At 35.5% G+C, this 22632-nt stretch overlaps 1 protein-coding gene across 28 annotated transcripts in view; it reads left to right on the top strand.

Annotated features, from left to right (window-relative positions):
• Window positions 1–22632, top strand: part of Erc1 (ELKS/RAB6-interacting/CAST family member 1) — a 510100-nt gene that overhangs the window by 101961 nt on the left and 385507 nt on the right. For all 28 annotated transcript variants that reach the window (XR_015439770.1, XR_015439760.1, XR_015439764.1 and 25 more), the window contains one exon: window positions 11654–12070. Coding sequence is in view for 22 of the 28 variants with exons in the window: in XM_087182771.1 (XP_087038897.1) it covers window positions 11654–12070 (417 nt within the window). In the remaining 6 variants the exon portion in view is untranslated. The remainder of the gene's footprint in view (window positions 1–11653; window positions 12071–22632) is intronic.

Here is a 22632-nt window from a genome sequence, read left to right as displayed (position 1 = left end):
GGGATTGTTCTGATCTATTGTTACCCTTGTATATGATTTTTTCTAATAAAAGTCACAGTCCTCATAATGTATTTAGGAATTGTCACCACTCTCTTTTCATTGAGGTACACACTGGTGTAATAATAGCACAGTAGTTGGAGGAAATTTTAGTCAACTGCTTTACCAGCTTTTTGCGCTCATGTTCAGTGTTAGAGCACAAGATTGAATAATGGGTATTGGAATAATATTTGACGTGTGAGTTCATTTTGCAGTTGTTAGAGTAGTGGTAGAGCATTGTCCATTGTCCAGTGGTAAAGTGCTTGCCCAGCATGCACAAGGCCCTGTGTTCCATCTCCAATACGAGGGCAAACAAATTAAAAAAAAACAAACAAAAACCAAGTGAATCCTGAATTCCCAAACAAATTTTCCTATTATCTTACAGCTAAGATCTTTCTACAAAATTCAGTGAATGTAGGAAAAGGCACATTTTATCTTCTCTACGAAAAGAGTAGGTTGGCTTCAAGCCTACTGCCTCTTTCATGTTAAATCTTAGAAAGTAAAGCTAGCCTGATTGTAGCCTAAACATGGAATGTTCATTTATATTTCAGTGGGGAACATCTTTGCATAGCCTTGTAGGCTACCAGTCACAGCATTATTTTAGATCTACAGTAAAGTAGATGCTAGCAGAGGTGAAGTAGACACATCATTTATTTCCTTTTTTTACTAACATGGTAACAGTTGTGCTAGATTTAGTCATATGTGCTGAAGTATATGTGAGACTGTTTTAGCCAGTATATTTCTCCTGATCTCAGCGAATTGATGATAAATGTTCAAAGAAAGAACAGTTCTTTGAATTTAACTTCTAATATTTTGTTTTAGAATAAGTTCACTGAGAAATACCTGGAGTTTTGACTTTAAAGGTAAAGAAGAAAACTAAACTTTAAAGCATTACCTTTTTGATAGTTTTTTCTTTCTTTATTTTTTACAATACTAAGGGTTGAACCCAGTCTTCACATTGAGGTACATTCCCACCTCCCACTCCTGGTCTTTTGGTTTTTTTTTTTTTTCTTTCTAGACAGGTTCTTGCTAAGTCACTAAGTTGCCCTGGCTGGTTTGAATATGATATTTTCCTGCCTCCACCTTGCAGGGTGCTTGGTTACAGGTGTGCACTACCAAGTCTAGCTTGATACTTCCTTTTATTGAGAGTCTTTTAGTTCCAGCTACTATTAAAAATCTTTAAAATATGATGCAAGTAGTCAAGTACATCTAAAAAATCATATGTATAAATACCTGATAATTTTTATTCTTGGTAAGAAAAAGCAGTGATTTTCAAGAGTTTGAAGACTACCAGAATGAAAATTACATTCTTGCTAAATGAATAATACCCCTGAGATATCCATCATGGCCATCTGGAGGGAGAAGTATGCAAGGCAAGCTCAGGAAGGTATACCAGGAAGCACAGGTAGTCAGAAATGGAGGAGGCAAACAAAGCCAGATACAGAGAATCAACATGAAGGAGAAATCTACCAGACTGAGTCCAGAATCACATAGGTTTTGAAAGGGAAGCAAGGTTGCTTTCTGATGGCAGTACACTTTACACTCACGGTCTGGTGAATATACAATCTTAGGAGTGGATCTAATATCCTTAGGGAAGGAGCTAGTACTGTGGCAGTGGTGGAACCCCTTGAATAGACTCCTAACCTGTCCTCTCCCTCTCTGGGAGAGGGAACCCAGCAAGTGAGATATTCTCAGGTAAGGATAGTAGAGAAACTGAAGGCCAGAGAATCACCTGGATGACAGAGACTGAGCTAGCATCATTGGGGCTTTGGATTAAACAAACAAACAAACAAACAAAAAATAAGGTTACAGTGGTGATTAGGGTTCTGGAGCTGGCCACTGTAAGTATCATGTCTCACATGCAGTCCTAGGCTGCCACCTGTGAGGCCTTGGGGAGAAAAGTATTTTGAGTGGTGCCAGACCAGGCACTTCCTGCGATAGTCTCTGAAAAAGGGGGAATTCTGTGTTGGTGTGATACCTTGTCTATTACTCACCCATCCATGCTGCAAAGGAACCCCTTTCCCCCAGACACCCTAGGTTCCACAGTGGTTGAAGGTTGTTAAGTGATGTTTGTTAGAGTTCAGAGGGGGAGATCCAGGAGGAGCCAAAGAGATGAGGCTTGCCCAGAGGGTGTGATGTGGCCCAGTGCTCAGCTGTAGGATTATAGAAAATGAACACAGAGTTGAGGGCATTACAGTATTTATCAAAGAGGGAAGGGAACAGAGATCAAGAAAGTTCTTTCAGAAATCAGTGAGTGACTGGTTACTGGCCCAGTCACAACTGTATCTCCCATTCCACCCACTCAGTTGAGTGTTAGATCATAAGACAAAGGCAAAAACCTCTGGCCAGCCACACTCACAGAAGTGAAACTGAACTAAGCAGAGTGGGGCCTACAGAGGCAGTCTCAGAATCCATCTGGACCTCCAAGCCCCTTCATTCACTGGCAAGAAAGAGAACAGATTATACAGGGGTGGGCTCAGTGAGTGGTAGGAGCAGGCTGTGGACTGAGAAGGGGATGGAGAAAAGGCAACATGTGGACACAGTGGCACTCTGTGGAGGGTGGAGGTGCATGAATGAGCCAGCCGCTGCAGTCTATTCACATTTCCCCTACAAGTCTTCATTTGTGAACATAGAGGGAAGAGCTTACTGGTTGAATTCACACTACAATATAAATAGTACAGAGAGGGCGCTTTAAATTTGTGTTTTTGTAACCATGTGCATTTTTTCTTTTTTTATTCTCTCCTTCCTTTCCCAATTCATCTGCTATATATATATATAAATATAAATAAAATCTATCTGTCTATATATGAATATACGATATGTCTGTATATATGAAGAAGATTACCTTTCATGACCAAGTCAGGGTAGCCCTCACCAAAATTGTATGTAGAGGATTTAAACAGATTCTGACCTCCTCACAGCTTCCCTCAATCTCCAGTTGCAATCCCCTTTCCTCTCTCTGTATCCCTTTTCCTCCTCCCATAATTAATTCTTTCAAACCACCTCTCTGTCAGCCCTCCATTCCAGTTCTAAAAATAGTATCAACAAAGTTTGATCTCTTTTCTTTCATTTACTATTTTTTCTCCTTTTCACCTTTCTGATCTGTTCCCCTCCTTTTCCTCCTTCTACTTCCCTCTTCCTCTACATCTCAGCCTACCTGTCAGTAGTGATATATCACAGTCTTTAGGAATCATTGTAAAAAGGGTGAAAGTGTTGAAAGAAGTTTTAGTTTATGAGATTGTTGGCTATGTGGATGCTGACATAAGTGGTAGTGGTTCTCTTCTTGGAATCCAGGGACCAGATGGGATCCAGGTCTGATTCTATTATGCTGAGTAGGTTGAAGAGGTATGTAAATACCAAAAAATAACCAAAGCCAGAATCTTGTCATTGGGAAATATACACTAACTAAAGACATCTCCATACTAGGGACAAGAACTAACTACAAGACAAAACTCATCAGAAGAGACGAAGAAAGTCACTACATACTGGTAAAGAATTCCTGTAGAATTCTACAGGAAGAGATGACAGTTTTAAATATATATGCACCAAATGCTGACACATCCAATTGCATAAAACAAAAATTACTGAACAGAAAAGTCAGATAAACATTAGCACAATCAGAGTGTAAGATTTCAATCTCTGACTCACAAATGGACAGACAACAAAACATCAACAAAGAAATAACAGAGTTGAACCAATACATATCTATGAAGTATTCTGCCTTTGAATAAATGAACTTAATAGGTAGCTACAAAGTTATTCTACTCAACAACAATGGGATACACACTTTTTTTTTCAGGAGTACTTTCTTCAAAGAGATCACACATTTTAGTCCACAAAGCATGCTTAAATACAGAAGAATTGAAATACACATTTTATTAGATCATATAGGACAGTGAATCTAGAAATAGCAAAAGAAATCACAGAAATTATGCATGCATGTAGAGATTAAATATACTCTTGCATAATCAGTGGATCACAAAAGAAATTAAGGAAGGAATTGAAAAGTTTCTTGAATTAAACAGTAGTGGAAATCCAACATACCAGAACCTGTGAGGCACAGTGAAAGCAATCTTAAGAGAGAAGTTTATAGCTGTTAATGCCCACAGTAGAAAAACAGAGCAAGCTCAAATAAATGACCTAATAATACACCTTAGTGTTATAGCAAAGTAAGAACAATCAAAATATAAAATTGGCACAAGGAAGAAAATTGTAGTTATAGTGGAAATTAATGAAATATACACAGAGAAACAGTAAGCGAATCAATGAATCAAAAAGTACCTTTGAAAGGACAAAACTTAGAGAAATCCTTAGCCAAGTTTACCAAAAGAGGGAAAGAAAAGACCCACATCAATGCAATTAGAAATGAAAAAGGTGGGGCCAGGGATTTAGCTCAGTGGTTTCGCCACCTGCCGCACAAGCTCAAGAACCTGAGTTTGATCCCTGGTACCAAAAAAAGAAAAAAAAAAGAAATGAAAAAGGTGAAATCATACTGGATACTGCTGAAATTCATCTGATTATAAATAACTTCTTTGGAAAATTGTTTTCTAATTAATTGGAGAATTTAGAAGAAAAGGATAGATTCTTAGACACATATTATCAAATGGAACCAAGAAGATATTAAAAATCCTAAATAGTTCAGTAACAGGCAATGAAATTGAGGCAATAATAAAAAAATCCTACCAACTAAGAAAAGCTGAGGACTTGATTGATTCACTTAATTAATGCCAGTACTCTTCAAACTCTTCTGGGAAACGGAAAGGGAAGGAACACTGACAGATTCATTCTTTGAAGCTAGTGCAATATTACCCTGCTACCCAAACTGGAAACAGACTTAATGAAAAAAACTACAAGACCAGTTTACTTAATGAACATATATACAGAAAGTCTCAACAGGATTCTTGGAAACAGAATACAATAAATCATTAAAAAATCATACGTCATGAGTAAGTTGATTTTATCTAAAGGATGGTTTAATATATGTAAATCAATAAATGTAATACTGAAGTATAAATAGAGGTAAGACTACAAATCACAACACCATCCAATTAGATGTAGACCATTCATGATAAAAACCTTGAGAAAAAGTAGTTGGAAAGACCTTAGCTTAAAATAATAAAAGCCATTTATGTTAAGCCCATGGCCAGCATTATAAAACATATATAGATTTAATATGATTCCTATCAAAATACCATGACCTATTTTTCTGGAACTAGAAAACATGGTTCTAAAATTTATATGGAACTAGAAGGTACCCAGAAGAGCCGAAAGAGGCTACAAGAGCAAGGCATCACAAACTAAGAATTAAAGTTATAGTACAGCAGTAAAAACAACGTGGAACTAGTAGAACAAACATATTGTCCAATGGACTAGAATTCAGGATGCAGAAAGAACTGCAAGCACACTCACCCATCCGATTTTAACAAAGGGACCAATAATATATGCTGGAGAAAAGATACCCTCTTTAACAAATGGTGCTGGGAAACCTGGTTGTCCACATGCAGAAGAATGAATTCTTATCCATCTCTCTCACCATGTCCTAGAATCAAAATGGATTAAAGACTATATAAAAACAAACTCTGAATATGCTGAAAAAATTGGTAAAACTCTTTAAAGACACAGACAGGTAAAGACTTCCTGAACCAAACCCCAATTGAACAAGAAATAATAAAGAATCAAGAAATGAGATTATTGGGCCAGGGATTTAGCTCAGTGGCACTGTGCCTGTCTCGAAAGCGCAAGGTCCTGAGTTCGATCCCCAGTACCAAAAAAAAAAAAATGAGAGTATATAAAATTACAAAGCTTCTGCACATCAAACAAACCCAAAAACCAAGAAAGTGAAGGGGCAACTTGCAGAATTGGAAATAATTAGACCTCAAATAATGACAGACCCAGTCAAAAAATGACAACTGAGGGCCAGGGATTTAGTTCAGTGGTTTCACTGCCTGCTGCGCAAGCACAAGGAGCCGAGTTCATACCCCGGTACCAAAAACAAAACAAAACAAAACACACAACTGAAATGAGTAGGCACATTTCAGAAGTACAAATGGTCAATAAATTCAGGAAAAAATTTTCAGTGTCTTTGAGTATTAGAGAAATGCAAAGGAAAACAACACTGAGATTCCATCTTCTGTAAGAATAACCATTATCAAGGACCCTAAAACAAACACTGGGAAGCTTGTGGGGAAAAAGGAACCCTTTCTGCGTTGTTGCTGAGAATGTAAACTAGTACAACCACTTTGAAAATAAGTATGGAGATTCCTCATAAAACTAAAAATAGAAATTCTATTTGTTCCTGCTATACTTTTCCTGGGTATCTTCTTGAAAGAATTAAAGTCATCATACCAAAGTGATACACACTATACTGGTGTAATTCATGATAGCTGTATCATGGAAGTGGCCTTATATGTTCATCAGTAGATGAATAAAGAAAATGTATATACACACAATGGAGTACTACTCAGCCATAAAGAAGGATAAATAATTTTTATATAAATAGATGGATCATCTTGCGACCCTAACACTAAGTCAGTCAAAAGATTAAATATCACAAAAAAAGATTAAATATCACATGATTTTTCTAATGTGAGATGCCCACAATATAAATAATCTGTAGAGCCAAATAAAAGATCCATGCTAAGAAATAGGAAGGTATACTTTATAGAGATGGGATGGTGATCTGGGTTAGGATGGATAGAGGAAGGCTATGAGGGATTATGTGCAATAAAAATGATAAAGTGGAATCTGTATATATATCAAACCCTGATCTAAAAGTAGTCATTATTATACACATATATTAATAAAAATTTTAGAAAAGAATAATACCCAAACCACAAAGTATAAATAAAAAGTTTGCTATCTTTGCAGTAAAACAAGTAAACCAGGTGTTGGAGGTGTTGAGGGCTTGCTCAAGGCCCTTGGTTTAATCCCCAGAAGAGCAAAAATCAAGGTACCCTGGATTAATCACCTTTCCTGTTGGTGGACACAATCTCTGATACCTATAACTTTTAGGAGAGGTTTAATTTGGCTCATGTTTTAAGGTGATTCATTGTATGGTCAGCTGGCTCCAAGTCAAAACATCATGGCAGAAGAGCACGATGGAGCAAAGCTCTTTAGTTCATGGTAGTAGGGAAGCAGAACAGGTGAACAATATCAGAGTATAAGCAGGAGAGACCAGGCATAAACCCCCAAAGCTATGCCAGAAGACCCACCTAGACACACCCAGAAATGTGCTCCACTAATCACCCGGGCAGATCCCACGTCAGTCAAATTGCCGTTCTACTATAACTATCATCCCCCCTCCCAACCTCTAAACCAAACACTCCCTTTAGGTTATGGCAAACAGTGTGAAAAGCAAAACGACGTACTTAGAAAATATTTGTAACACAGTTAAGTAAAACATCATTTCTTTACTATAAAGAGCCATTCAAGTGGATTTAGAAAAAACTGTCTCAGTAACAAAATGGGCAAAGAACAAGAACAGATGAATAACAAAAGAAGAAATGCCCAGTACTAATAGATATATGAATAGATATTTAACATCACTTATAGTAAAAGAAATTTAAAAATAAAATGTAAATACCCACAGCTGTGAGGAATACGGGGAAGTGACCATTTCTAGACATTGTTCAGTGGAAGTTTAAATTTGTACAGGCCCTTTTTGAGGTAAATTGTAATATGTATCAGAATTAAAATTGTGTATATCTTTTGATCCAGGAATTCTATTTTTGTGAGTTTATCCTCATGAAAAATTTGGATATACATGCAGAGATACATGTATTATGAATATGCCTCTCATACTAGTGAAAAATGATAATATTTTTTAATACTTCCAAATAAATTATTTAATATTTATAAGTAGAATTCATTTCAGGTATCTTGCATCTTTCCAATTTTTTTTATTGAGGCAAAATACATATAACACAAATATCAGCTAGCATCTTCAGTCTAATGGTCTCCCAACTGAGCTATCTCTGTTGCCTAAATATTAGCAACTTTACCACTTTCAGGTGTACAATTTAGAGGCAGTCATGGTATTGTGAAGTTATCATTGCTATCTCATGTCTAAAACTTATACACATTTAACAGTAATTCCCCATTCTCTGTTCTTATCCCCTAACAGCAACTATTGTTCATTTTATAAACTTGACTACTCTAGAATACCTCATGTAAGTGGAATCCTATAGTTTTTGTTTGTGACCAGCTCATTTTCCTTAGTGTAGCATCCTTAAAATTCATCCATGTTGTAGTATATATTAGAATTTCCTTAAGTCCTGAATTCATCAGTGGAAATTTTTTGAAAAAGTTATTTTTCAAATAAGTGAAGTAGCTCCATCTGGTTCAAAATGAGGAGACTTGAAAGGAGGAGCAGATGGGGAGTGAATGCTAATGGTAAGAGGTTTCTTTAGGGATGATGAAAATGTTCTAGAATTAGATAGTGGTGTTTGATGTACGCTTTTTTTTTTTTTTTTCTGGTACTGGGGATCAAACTCAGGTTCTTGTGCTTGTAAGGCAGGCGGCGCAACCACTGAGCTAAATCCCCAGCCCTGAGGTACACCTTTTTTTTTTTTTCCTTCGGTACGGGGGATGAAGTGATGTACTGATCAAGTGATGTACTTTAATGTGCTGAAGCCACTGAACTGTACACATTAAACAGTTGAACTTTAGCATGAGAATTGTATCTCAAAAAGATTTTAACAGGTTCAAGAGGAATAAAATTAGCAACATCTTCTTAAAACTTGTCCTTTAGTTATCCCATTTTTGTAAATGAAAATCACATTAACCGTTTTTAGTAACTTTCCAGAAATATTTTGCTTTTTATATTTTTAAAAATAATAAATTGTATTTTAAAATTTGCGGTTATGGTTTATATATAAAATGTCCCCCCAAAGACTCATGTGTTGTGAGGTTGATCACCAGTACAGCAGTGTTTAGAGGTGGGGCCTGTAGAGATAATTGAATCATGAGGATGCTATCCTCATTATTGCATTAATCATTGATGAGTTCATTAGCTGAATGGGCTGTTAGGAGGTAGGGCTTAGTTGGAGGAAGTAGGTCACTGAGGATGTTTATTTGAAAGATCAGTCTTCTTGGACTTTACTTTTCTCTCTCTGTTTTCTGGGTGCATGAAGTAGGCAGCTTTTCTCCCTGATGCCCTTCTGTCATGATGTTCCTGCCTTGAAACCAGATGCCCTTGGACAAAATCCTCTGAAATTGTCAGGCAAAAATAAATATTTTTCACTTTTAAGTTATGCATGTCTGATATTTGGTCCTGGCAATGAAAAACTGACCAATATACCTCCTTTTCTACAAAAGTCCCATTTGTGAACTGATAGCCCCAAATGTTTTTTGTTTTGTTTTGTTTTTTGGTATCGTGGATCGAACTCAGGACCTTGCACTTGTGAGGCAGGCGGCAGAACCACTGAGCTAAATCCCCAGCCCTTTTCTGCAAAAGTGATATCAAATTAAATAGTGTTCTACACCCAAGTAGGCTTTTCTAAAGTTTGTTTCTTTTAGTATTAGATAAAAGCAGGTCTTTTTCAAAGCTTTTGTACATCCGGAGGGGAGAGGGTTGAGGAGGGGGGAATGGGCTAAAATAAAATAAAATTTATTTAAAAAGGTCTAAAAAAAGGAAGATCTTTTTTCAAGTATTATCTGCTTACTATAGGAGATTTAGACCATACAAAAAAAGAGTAACAAAAATCAAAAGCCACACATGCCCAGAGACAGCCATTGCTGGTTGTTTCCACAATTTCAGACTTTTTTTTTTTTTGCATGTATACACTTTTTAATATGAGAATTGTGATCATTCTATACTTGCTATTATATAATCTTTTTTTGTATTTTATATTTTTAAATAATATATTGACCATAGTTTAAAAAAAGGTATACATTTGTATTGGAATTCTTATGATGCATTGTGTTAAATTGTGTGATATTTCTCACTTAGCCTGTCATCTATTAATATTCTTAGATTGTAATTTTGTCATTATTATAAATGAATATTTTTGTATTTACATTTTTGTACACTTGCCAGTAGTAAATATTTACTGCTAATTCTGCCAAAAAGTTTACAAAAAATCTACAGTCTGTAGTCTGCCAAAAATGTTAAACAATGTGTAGTTTTAAGCATAGACCACAAAGATTTCCATGACATTATGAACTCTGTGAAAAGGTAGTACAGATATTTATGATAAAGGGAATCTGAAATCCAGAAAGTTCGTTTTATGTCCAAATTTCACAGCTAGTCAGTGTGAGTGCTGGGACCTAAATTTGCCTTCTGATTGAGGTTAGTCTTCTTTTCACTGTGGTACACTGCCATAGTGAATATAAGGAATAGTTGATACACTGTTGTGGTTGAGTATAACAAATGATCTTTTATTGTCGTGTCTGTATTACTAAAAATAAGACTCTTCTTACAGGGCCGGGGATTTAGCTCAGTGGTTTTGCCGCCTGCTGTGCAAGCGTGAGGACCAGAGTTCAATCCCCGGTACCAAAACAAAAACAAGACTCTTCTTATAATAGCCTTTTGGAATTTTTTGTATAATGTGTTGGAATAATTCAGACTAAAGGATCATATACCTTCAGGAGGGATATGAGCTAAAGATATGTCCTCCTAAATATTTTAGTTGATTTGGATCGCCATCTTCATTTAATTACTCACGTGTACTTTGATCTGTACAAAAAGCTCAGAATTTTCTAAGCATCAGGTTGTGTTACTACCTTTGGATGGTTAGTAGTTTCAGTGGATCATGGTGATTGTTTATTTGAGAGACATTTCTATCACTGTGTGATCTTGAACAACTTACTGAAACCTCTTAAAGCCTAATGTCCTTGTCAGTAAAATTGGAATTAATTATACATATGTAGGTTATCTAAAGTAATCAAATCCACAGAATCAAAGAGTATGGTGCTTCCCAGGAGTAGGGGAATAGAGAGTTACTAATTAATTATGCTTAAAATTTCCATTAAGCAAGCTGAGTAAACTGTAGAGATGTACCTATAGTCAATAATACTGTATTATACAACTTAAAATTTGTAAGGAGGATAGAGTTCATATTAAGTGTTACTTCCATAATATTGAAAAAAAAGATGTATGTCATAATGAAGATTAAATGAATTAACATATATAAAGTGTAAAGTACTTGGCACAATCTGTTATATACAAACCGTATCTTGAATGTTAGTATTATTTAAGGTTTACAAGAAGTCATTTTTTATATCCTATATATTTTTTGGTGAAATTATTTGAATGACGTGTTCCTGTAGATTTCCCCCTGACTTTTCCCTCTTTAGTTCCTATGTAATACCTTCTGTTAATTTTGAACTTCTGTTAATTTTGTCTTTATTTTATCATGGCTATGCAAAACGAGAAACTGCATATACTTATCTTGCTTCCTGTCGGGAATAAGGACAAGTTAAATTAATGACTTTTTGTAGATTATCTCAACCATATTTTAAGAAACTATAAAGCAGAATATGGTGAATCCTAGTTTGTTGGCTGCAGATTTCTGAGAGCTCTTTTAGCTGTTTTCAGCTCCTCCTGAGGAGGATACAGCTGCTCTGTCTTTGAGGAGGAAAAGCTGATTTGGGATTTTTCTTTTCATTTTGCTTCTAGCACATGCAGATGACGATCCAGGCTCTTCAGGATGAATTGCGGATCCAGAGGGACCTGAATCAGCTGTTTCAGCAAGATAGTAGCAGTAGGACTGGTGAACCTTGTGTGGCAGAGTTGACAGAGGAGAACTTCCAGAGGCTGCATGCTGAGCATGAGCGGCAGGCCAAAGAGCTGTTCCTTCTGCGGAAGACTCTGGAGGAAATGGAGCTACGTATTGAGACTCAGAAACAAACCCTAAATGCTCGGGATGAGTCCATTAAGAAGCTTCTGGAAATGTTGCAAAGCAAAGGACTTTCTGCCAAAGCTACTGAGGAAGACCATGAGAGAACAAGACGGCTGGCAGAGGCAGAGATGCATGTCCATCACCTAGAAAGCCTTTTGGAGCAGAAGGAAAAAGAGAACAATATGTTAAGAGAGGTGAGTGACCACTTTTTCAGTTCTTACCATTTACTGTTTTTTTTCCCCTTGTTAATCAGAATCCTAGCCTAGATAAATTTATATGCTTTTCTATGCTACTGGATGAAAAATTTTTCCTTTGTTCATTGATTTCTCTTCTGACTTTTGTCTTGTCTGTGATGACATCATCTGGTGTATATGATAGCTTGGTAACTTTCTGGATCCCAAACTTTCTCCCCCATACCCTAATTTCTAGAGGCCCATTTGTTGTCAGAGTGGCAGAGATTTTTTCTTGGTTTGTTAATCACTTTAGATTTATTCATAAAGACAAACAATAAAATCAGAATCAGAGTTGCTCACTCTACTCAGTTCTAAAATATTAATAAAAGAAATTAAGTTATTACCTCAGTTTGCATGTTTAAAGTCCATTACATGTTTACAGTAATGGATGTTTGCTCTGTGGTTTCCATGGAACCGTTGCCTTGCTATAAAAGATATGATAAAAATCATCTGCTGCTCAGTAGGCACAGCTAGAAAGGACGGTGTACAGATGCATTGTTATAGAACAAACTTAGTCTTGAGGTGGCCTCTGTTACTATTGCTACCTTTTCACTTTTCTAGATACTGCTTCATTTTAAGGATACAGAGGAATTTTTCTTACATTGGACTAAATTAATAGGTATAATAATTTTCTAAGTGATCACACTCAAGATGTGGGGAAAAATCGCCAAACTATGTTAGTATGAATCTAAATAATTTTTAAAAAATTGCGAGGAAGCTGATTTGAAAATTATTTCTAAGGTAGCAAAATAATAATTGACAAAAATACTTATAAATTTGTAGCTTGATCCATAATTTCTCTCTTTGTAAAAGATAAATCTGAAATGTTTATTTATACCTGAGGTATTTTTAATTTTGAAGAACCTTACTGTTTTTTAAAAACATGCTTTTACTGCACAGGAAATCCATAATAATTGATCATTGTAAACATAGAAAATAGAGTATCAAAAAATAAAACCCAAGATTTCATTATTTAGTAATAGTTATTAACTTTGTTATGTCAGTATTTGTAGTCATTTTTATTTATATATTCTTCCATTATGTTTCTTTGTTTCGAGAATATAGAATACTATATGTCAGTAATGTACACTATTACTTTCTTTAACAGTGGAAATGTTCTGTATCTGCCATGTCAGATACAGTAGCTCCTGGCCACATATGGCTGTGGTGGATGTGTGTGTGTGTGTGTGTGTGTGTGTGTGTGTGTGTTACTGGGGATTGAACTCAGAACCTTCACAGTGAGCTACATTCCCAGCCTCCTTTCCCTTCCTTTTAAAAATTATTTTATTTTGAATCAGAGTCTCGCCAGGTTGTTAAATTGCCCAGGCTGGATTGATTCAAACTTGCAGTCCTGCCTTAGTGTTCCAGAGTCCTGGGATTATAGATGTTCACCACCATGCCTAACTACATGTAGCTTTTGAGCAGTTGAAATATGTCTTGTGGGACTGAGGAAATGCATTTATTTAAATTTATTAAATTAACTAATTTAAAAAGTGTAAATTTATGTACATGTAACAAATGGCTACTGTGTTCAGTGGTGCAGGTATGGATGATGCAGTGTCATCTGCTTTTCTTCATAATTTGCCTTGACCATCTTTCTCTGTCAGCACTTACAGAATTTAGTAATTGCAGATGACTTTATAATATCTCATCACATTTATTTGAACATCTCTTATTTTTGAACATTTTGATCACTCTTAACTTTTCAGTATTATAAAACTATGCTGCGCTTCTTAACTATATGTATGTGTACATTGTTTTTTCTTATATTTCTAGAAAGGAATTTGTTCAGTCAAAGCGTGTGTACAGTTTTAAAACTTTGATTTAATTCATTCTCAGTGTAGTTGTACCAGTTGTACCCATCAACATATAGTGTACTTGTCTGATTAATTTCAGCTATGTGCATGTTACATCCCTCAAATTAAGAGAATGAACTATTTCAGAAAGTTTTCTGTCAAATACAATATTACAGGCACATCCCAAGTATCTTTCAGTTTACTTTAAAGATTTATATTTTAAAAGAATGAGAAACTAGAGACATTTCTAGCTAAATGGATGTATATTGAGGCCATACTCTTAAGTGAAATAAATAGGACACACATGTGTAAATACCAAATAGTTTCTCTAGTGTGAGAAATTGAAAGTGTAAAGGATGAAAACGATTAAAATGAATAATTGATAATTTGAAATAAGAAAAGGTCCAAGGGTTAGGGGATGGTGGGAGGGAAAGGGGAAAGGAAAAATTATGAGAAAGAAAAAAAAATGGAATCAAACTGAGTAAATAGGGAAGGGTGGAGGGGGTAAAGGGTGCACAGGTAATGGGAGAAGGAATAAAAACTAAGATACATCATGTTCTGGTACAAATACCCAATGATAAATGTAAAGGTATTTTATACCCAAAATGTACCAATAAATATATATATAAATAAAAAAAGATTTATATTTTAATAAGATAAGCCAGAGTATGGCCAAAGATAATTGCTAGAGAATTTCTAGTAATCTCAAAGATCCTGTAGCTGGGCCCACACCTATAATCCTAGCACTTGGGAGGCTGAGGCAGGATTGTTGTGAATTCAAAGCCAGCCTGGGCTACATTGTGAGTTCAAGGGTAGCCTGAACTACATAGCAAGACCCTGTCTCAACAAACAAACAAAAATTATGTAACATGAAAACTATACCAACATTATGATGAATTTTGTAAAGTTTTTGCAGCTTCTGTTCTAGATACAATATTTCAACTCATGCTATTCTTTTTCTTGTTTTTTTGAGACAGGGTCTCACTATGTAGTTCACGTTGGCCTTGAACTCACTATATAGCCCAGGGTGGCCTCGAACTTGCTGCCGTCCTCCTCCTCCAGCTTCCTGAGTGCTGGGATTATAGGCATGCCCTACGATGGCTGGCCTTTTATTTTTTTTAAAAGCATTTTGGAATTGCTGAATAACTAAGGATTGTTGAAAGTCACAGTGTGATTCTGGCAGAAAACAATCAGAAATATGGTGAATTTGAAAAAGTGGGGAAAAAAAATCTCAGACTGCTTTTTTTTTGGTTTGTTTTGAGGTAGGGTCTCACTATGTAGGTCGTGCTGGCCTTGAACTCACTGTGTAGTCCAGGCTGGCCTCTAACTCAAAGCAGTCTTCTTGTCTTAGCCTCCCAAGTGCTGGGATTACAGATTTGTGCCACCACACTCAGCTTTCAGATTGATTTTTTTGTTGTTGTTGTTTTTGGTACCGGGGATCGAACTTGGGTCCTTGCGCTTGTGAGGCAGGTGGCAGAACCACTGAGTTAAATCCCCGGCCCCAGACTGATTTTTATAAAGAAGTAGTTCTACAAATATTGAGTCTTACTTATACCTACCATGTGGGAAGAAGTAAAAGCCTTACCAGTCATACCAGTATATAATTCCAACTTGCTGTTAGTAATGTATCAGCATCTTATGGAAAACATAGTCATACTACATAAAATTATTTGATGGTAAGTGGAAATGATTGCTTCAGGAAAGAAATACTGGAATGCTTATTCTCCTTTATATTTCTTCTACTCAACTTCAAGACAGTTCATATTTCAGTTCTTCTGTGAAGTTTTCCTTGTATCGTTTTGTGTTTGTAGGTAGTTCTGATTGTAGGATTTTTTTTTTTTTTTTTTTGGGTACTGGGGATCAAACTCGGGACCCTGTGCTTGCGAGCCAGGCGCTGGCACCACTGAGCTAAATCTCCAGCCCAAGGATGTGTATTTTGTTAGAGCTGCTGTAACAAAAATATTCTAGATGAGGTAATTTGTACAGCAAGTATTTGTTTCTCCTGGTCCTGGAGGCTGAAGAATTCCAAGATCAAGACACTACTGTCTGGGGAGGACCTGCTTCCTGGTTCATGGAGAACCATCCTTACTGTGTCCTCACATGGTGGGAAAGGGGAAGAGAGTTCTCTAAGTCCCATTCATAGGGACACTAGCTTACAGACCCAGTTACTCATTTCAAGGTAGAACTTTAGTGGTACATAACTGTACATTCTCAGTGCCTAACAAATGTGCAGTATTTGTTAATAAGTATAAGTTGAAATGTAGTTAAAAGATGTTTAAATCTGGTGCTTACAGAAGGAAGGACAGTCTTCCTGTATTTTTTCGCCCCAATAAGTATAACCACTGAGTAACAAATGCTGATGAAGGTTAAAACACAAATGTCCAAGCTGGCTGAGGTGACATGTAATTGTAGTCCCATCTACTTGGGAGGCTGAGGTACAGGATTACTTGAGTACACGATTTAGAAGCTAACCTGGACAACATAGGAGATGCCCAATCTCAAAAAACAAAACAAAACACCCCTCCAAACAAGTTTTACTTATGAGTTTAGATGTAGAAATTATAAAATATTAGTAGATAGTATTACCACTATGGTACTACTGTATTACTAGAAGCTGTTCATTGTATCAGTGATGATTTTTTTTGTACCAGGGATCGAACTCAGGACCTTGCGCTTGCAAGGCAGGCTTGGTGCCACTGAGCTAAATCCCTGGCCCTTAAAGCTGTTCATTTTAGGAATGCCAGGATTGCTCAATATAGTATATACAAGTATGACTTGTCATAGGTGAAAGGAAAAGAGAACCTCATAGTATTTGATGGCTCTCTCAAGGACATTTGTTAAAATTTACACCTTTTGACAATCAGACCAAAGAAACTCTTAATAAAATAAGAGTTCAGTGATGTTTTATAGCTTGGTTTAAATAAATACCAGTATAGTAAATACATATTTTACATGCATATTTCAAACTAATAGTATTATGCTTACTAGTGATAAGTAGATATGCCCACTGAAGTTAGGAAAAGATCAAAGATGGTTGTGCAGTGTTTATTAGTATTTACATTATTTTGGAAGTCTTAGGCAATGCAGTTAGGTAAAGGGAATGGAATAAAAGTAATGGAAAAAAATGGACCTAATTTTTCATTATTGTATATGTAGAAACTGCTATAAATAATGTCAGTTCCCCCCAGTCTATAAATTTAATGAAAATACTCTTAAAATGCTCAAGTGATTTTGCATTTTACATGCAAGAATTACCTGATCAAATCATGATATGTACATTTAAAATCCTTTGGAGTAGGTGTATGGTGCATCCCTGTAATTTCAGCCAGTCAAGAGACTGAAGCAGGAGGATAATGAGTTCAAGGCCAGCTGTGCAACATAGACCTCATCTAAGGAAAGAATGGAGGGGTGGGTGAAGGGAGAGAAGAGAGAAAAATCCATTGACATTAAAATGTGTGGTATAGGCACAGAAATATATAACCTGATGGGAAACAGATTTAAGTATGTAATGAATATTGGGATAATGCCATCATTTGGAAAACACTAAACTATAAAGCTTTCTGTAGGAATTCATTTGGAGATATTTTTTCCCATTTCCTTTTATCACATAAAACAATGGTGTATCTTACAATTAGTGGCATCTTAGATTGATTAAATATTGTAACATTAAAATAACATTTGTATCTGGTAATATTTGTGATATTACAATTTTGTTTATAAACATCATTCTTTATATAGGAAGTAAATAACTCTCCTCCCCCATCCTGCAATACAGGGGGAAAGTAAAATTTGGATGGAGCATTTTATTTTATTTTCTCTTTGTGCCCCTTTGTTTTGATTGATGGGAGATTGAGGACATCTATTGGACAAATGCTGAATTACAGGCCACATTTGGTTAATGTTTAAGGCATAGGCATAAGAAGTTTAAAAAAGTTTTACAAGTGACTGTGTTACATACTAGAGTTTGAGACCTAAACTTTGATTCTTAGGTTTTTTTGGCAAAGGATATGTAAATTGGCCACGCAGGCTTTTGGTTTTCAATTCCTGTGAATACCAGGCATTGTCTATCAACCAATTCAGTAATGTCTCAAATCTGTATGTGCTCCTGTTTTTAAAAATGTAGGTAGATGCTCTTGTGATGAATAAAATACAAATTTATTGTAACTTCATTCTGCTAGTTTTTTTGTCCTTGTATCATTTTTATCAACAAACTTTTTTAGTACAACTGCTTCCTGTTAGGGTTTGCAGAAATGTTCAAGGTTAAAAATGCTAGTACACTAGGTTCTAGGCTAGGAATGATGAATCAAAGTAGCATTTCTCAGGAATTCTTATTAATACTATTGGTGGTTGGAAGGTATAAGCATAGAATGAGGAACTAAAAGATATGGAGATAGAGACAATACACAGTAGAAGAAATTTTTAAAGAATCAGGAATCCCTAAGTTACTTTGATCTTGTTTAGTAATTTTGTAAAATGACAACAGATACATCTCATTTATATAGGCTATATCTCCTCTTTTTTGTTTTATCATTTGTTCTTCATTTTCATTTTGGCAAGATTTTCTTTGGTAAAGTGTTAAAGTGCTATGTTGCTCATCATGCTGAGTGAAGATACTGAGAAAGTTGTGAGAATTATCTCCATTTACCTTCCCCCTTCTTTATTTCCATCTTGCATGTGTTGAGCGTACAGTAACCCATAACTTGCATGGAGGATTAAAATTGTGAAAGGTTTTCCAACCTTGACCCAAGGGTATTGAAGGCTGAAATCTGAAAATTGAAAGAATCAAATTCTAGACCAGTGATGGTGAACCTTTCAGAGCTTTCAATGATAATAAACAGCCTTCTGTGGCATGTATGCCATAGGTTCGTCACATATTCAGTCACAAATGCTTTGAGGTGTGTAAATAGAATTTGCTTCCTTTAAAAAAGAATGAAACTACTAAACAAAAGCACAAACATGAAATTTTGTTCCTAACTTGTCTTCTAACTCTAGATTACTCACTGTTCTTTAGTAAATTAATGAGAGAAAATGAGCAAATTTTCTGTCTATCACAGTTAACAGTGGAACAAGATTTAGATAATGTTACTTCTACTTTTTTTTTTAATGAAAAATTTCAGGCCAATGGGAACAAACTGAAGTGAGCAAATAGTATATTCTTTTTGTACTTGTTTAAATAGTACACTTCTGTTTCTATAGTCTCTTCTCATTATTAACAGGGCATGAGTTAGAGGCTTGTGCTTACTGTAAAAGGAGAGTTTATCAGCTCATTGACTACAAAATGTGCTCATAATTAGCTTTAACATACAAGCCTCTTAATAGAAATTTACTAAGAGTAATAGATTTTCACATGTCTCACTAGGGAACCTTATGCCTGTGAGTAGTTTGTAATGCAAGCAGAAATTTTTTTGGTTTTCAATTGAAATGACTGAAAAAAATAAATTCAAATGGCTGTTTTCTTTATAACTTGCTTTTAGGCTAGCTAGGATTTAAAAATGAAATTGTAATAATTTCATCATAAAGTAGAACATTTTAAAATGACTTATTTGGAATTATGTAGTGAGGAAGAGGAAAAATCAGTAAAATTGGTTAAAAGTCTGAATTGTGGGATAATTTAAAAAAATGCCTTAACAAATGGATGGATATATGTCATTAATTGAGATAGGATGGGTGAAGCAAGTTTAAAGGAGGAGAGCAGTAGCTTAGTTTTGGATATATTAATAGTGTGAGATATATATGATTTACACATTGAGATATTAAGCAGTGATATATACAAGTGTGGATTTCAGCAAGAAGTGAAAATTTGGGAGTTACCAGCGTGTGGATGGTACTGCAAGTTATAAAGTCTTTCTCTACACCTATATTTACTAGAGTTTCACTTATTCTTCTTCCAGCAGATTAAGGGTTCTGTTTTTATGTTTAGATCTTTGATCCAATTCGATTATAATTTAGTGCATGGTCAGAGATACGGGTCTAGGTTCAATTTTGGCATGTGGAAAGCCCCTTTTCCCAGCACCATTTATTAAAGAGGCTAACTTTCTTCCAGTGAAGATGTTTGGCCCATTTAAGAAAGACGAGGCATCTGAGTGTACTTGGAGTTGTTTCTGGATCTTCTGTTCTGTTCCACTGATCCTTGGGAAGGTTTTTTGCCAATACCATGCTGTTTTTATCATGATAGCTTTGTAGTTTAACTTCAAGTCAGGGATTGTGATGCCCCCAGCCTTGCCTTTGTTGTCCAGAATTGCTTTTGCTATTCTAGGTCTTTTCTGGTTCCATATGAATTTTAGGATTATTTTCTTTATTTCTATAAGGTATGCTATTGGTATTTTGATCAGAATTGCATTGAATCTGTATAACAGTTTTGGAAGTATGGCTCTTTTCAATATATTGGTTCTGCCTATCCAAGAACAAGGGATATCTTTCTATTTTCTGATGTCCTCTTTAATCTCCTTTTTCAGAATACTGTAGTTTTCAATGTAAAGGTCTTTTACGTCCTTTGTTAGATTGATGATTCCTATGTATTTCATTTTTCTTGATGTTACTATGAAAGGTGTAGTTTCCCTAATTTCTCTCCCATTGAGTTTGTGTATAGGAATGCTATTGAGTTTTTGAATGTTCACTTTGTATCCTGCTATGCTGCTAAAATTGGTAATTAAATCTAGGAGTCTTTTCGTGGAGTTTCTGAGGTCTGCTATGTTGCGGATCATATCATCAGCAAGTAATGATAATTTAACTTCTTCCTTTCCTATCCATATTCCTTTTATTTCTTTGTCTTGTGTAATTGCTCTGGGTAATTTTTCCAGAAGTATATTGAACAGAAGTGGTCATAGTGGGCATCCTTGTCTTATTCCTGTTTTTAGAGTGAAAGCTTTCAGTTTTTGACCATTTAGTATGATGTTGGTGGTTGGTTTGTCATAGATGGCTTTTATCAGATTGAGATAAGGCTGTATTCCAATTTTCTGTAGAGCTTTTATCATGAATAGGTGTTTGTCTTTGTCAAATGCTTTTTCTGTATTTATTGAGATGATTATGTGTTTTTTTTGTCCTTGGTTCTGTTAATGTGATATATTACATTTATTGATTTACATATGTTGACCCATCCCTGTCCCTGGGATGAATCCTTCTTGGTCATAGTGTATAATTTTCTTGATGATCTGGTGTATTCTGTTTGCCAGTTTCTTATTGAGGATTTTTGCATCTATATTCATTAAGGAAATTGGCCTGCAGTTGTCTTTTTTGGTTGGCTCCTTCTGTGGTATCAGGGTAATGCTTGCTTCCAGGAATGAGTTTGGCAATAATTGCTTCCCTTTCAAGTTCTTTTTCCATGCTTGGAGCTTTTTCTGCTATTAACTTCTGTGAGCAGGTTTTTTATCCCCTTTGTGCTACCTTCTGATTTTTCATTGATTCCAATTAACCTTATGTTAACGTCTTCTTTCCATTGTCTAGCAGTCGATGGATTGATTTTTTTGTGGTCCCTTGATGCTTTTAAGAGGTTTTTTATGTGATGATTGCCAACCACAACTCTGTCTTCTAGATCTGATATTCTTTTTTCACATTGGTTGATTCTGCTGTGTATCCTTCAATAGAATTTTTAATCTCCTGGATTTCTGTTTGAGTCTGTTTATGGAATCCAGCTCTTTTCTATGTTGGACATTCATGGTTTTTCTGTCTTTTTTAAGATTCTCTATTTTTATGTGTATATTCTCTAGATTCACTAATCATTTCCTTCAGTATGGTTTTCATATCTTTAATTATCTCTGTTTTATTTTTGTCAAGAGATGTATTGATCTGTTTTATTCCTTTCACAGCTACCATTTCATAAAGTTCAGTTAGGAAGTTTGTTGTTGTTTTTTTTTTTTGGTCATTAGGAGGCTTTTGATTTCTCCCACCTCAATGCCCCCTTGATTTGCCTTGATTGAGTTGGAGATTATGAGTTGCATCTAGTGCCCATGTTTTCTCATTTGTATTTTGTTTATTTGTTTTCTGTGTTGATGCTTATAAATTACTTATGGTAGATACCTTTATTACTAGTATGGAGTCCTCTTAAAGAAGTGACTACTTTTCAGCTATGTCTTCTAGGTGTAGCTGGCTTTTGAGTCTGTCCCAAGATCCTGCCTTTTCAATTTATTAGGAATGAATGGTTGCTGCTTGTTTGGCCTAGCACCCAGTTCTTTGGTTGTGGACGATAGTTTGTTTATGACCACCAGGAAATCTAGGTATTAGCATACAAGGAAGATCGATTGATTGTAACAATTCTTGTCACCTTGGGTAAAGTAGTACAATCAGTAATAACATTAGTATCAAGCACAGACTAGAAAATGAAAATCTGTGATAACAATTAATTTGCTGCCTTTAACCATAGAACAAGATTATAGTTATATAACAAGACCTAACACAAATCAGAAAATTATATACAGTAAATATCCACTCAGTAGAGCCATTTTACCCTAAGAGGAGAAAATTTAAATGAGATCAGAGAAAAAAGAGGAAATAAAAGAAGAGAAAGGGATTAGAAACAAGACTGAAGGACAAAGGAAGAATACCCAAGCCTCAGGAAACTGGTGAAGAAGACAGGAGGGAAATGAAGAGTAAAACAAAAACAGGAACAAAACAAAACAACTAAAACCAATATTCACACAGAAAACAAAAGCAAACAAAAACTAAATGAACAACAACACAGTGGAAAGACAAAAGCAAAGAAAAACAAAGAAAATTTTCTGTGATTTCAAG

This window comes from Heterocephalus glaber, unplaced genomic scaffold, assembly GCF_053883595.1.
Source record: "Heterocephalus glaber isolate CG9 unplaced genomic scaffold, H.glaber_assembly_v1.0 deba00000281, whole genome shotgun sequence".
NCBI lineage: Eukaryota > Metazoa > Chordata > Mammalia > Rodentia > Bathyergidae > Heterocephalus > Heterocephalus glaber.
This window is presented reverse-complemented; position numbering and strand designations above follow the sequence as displayed.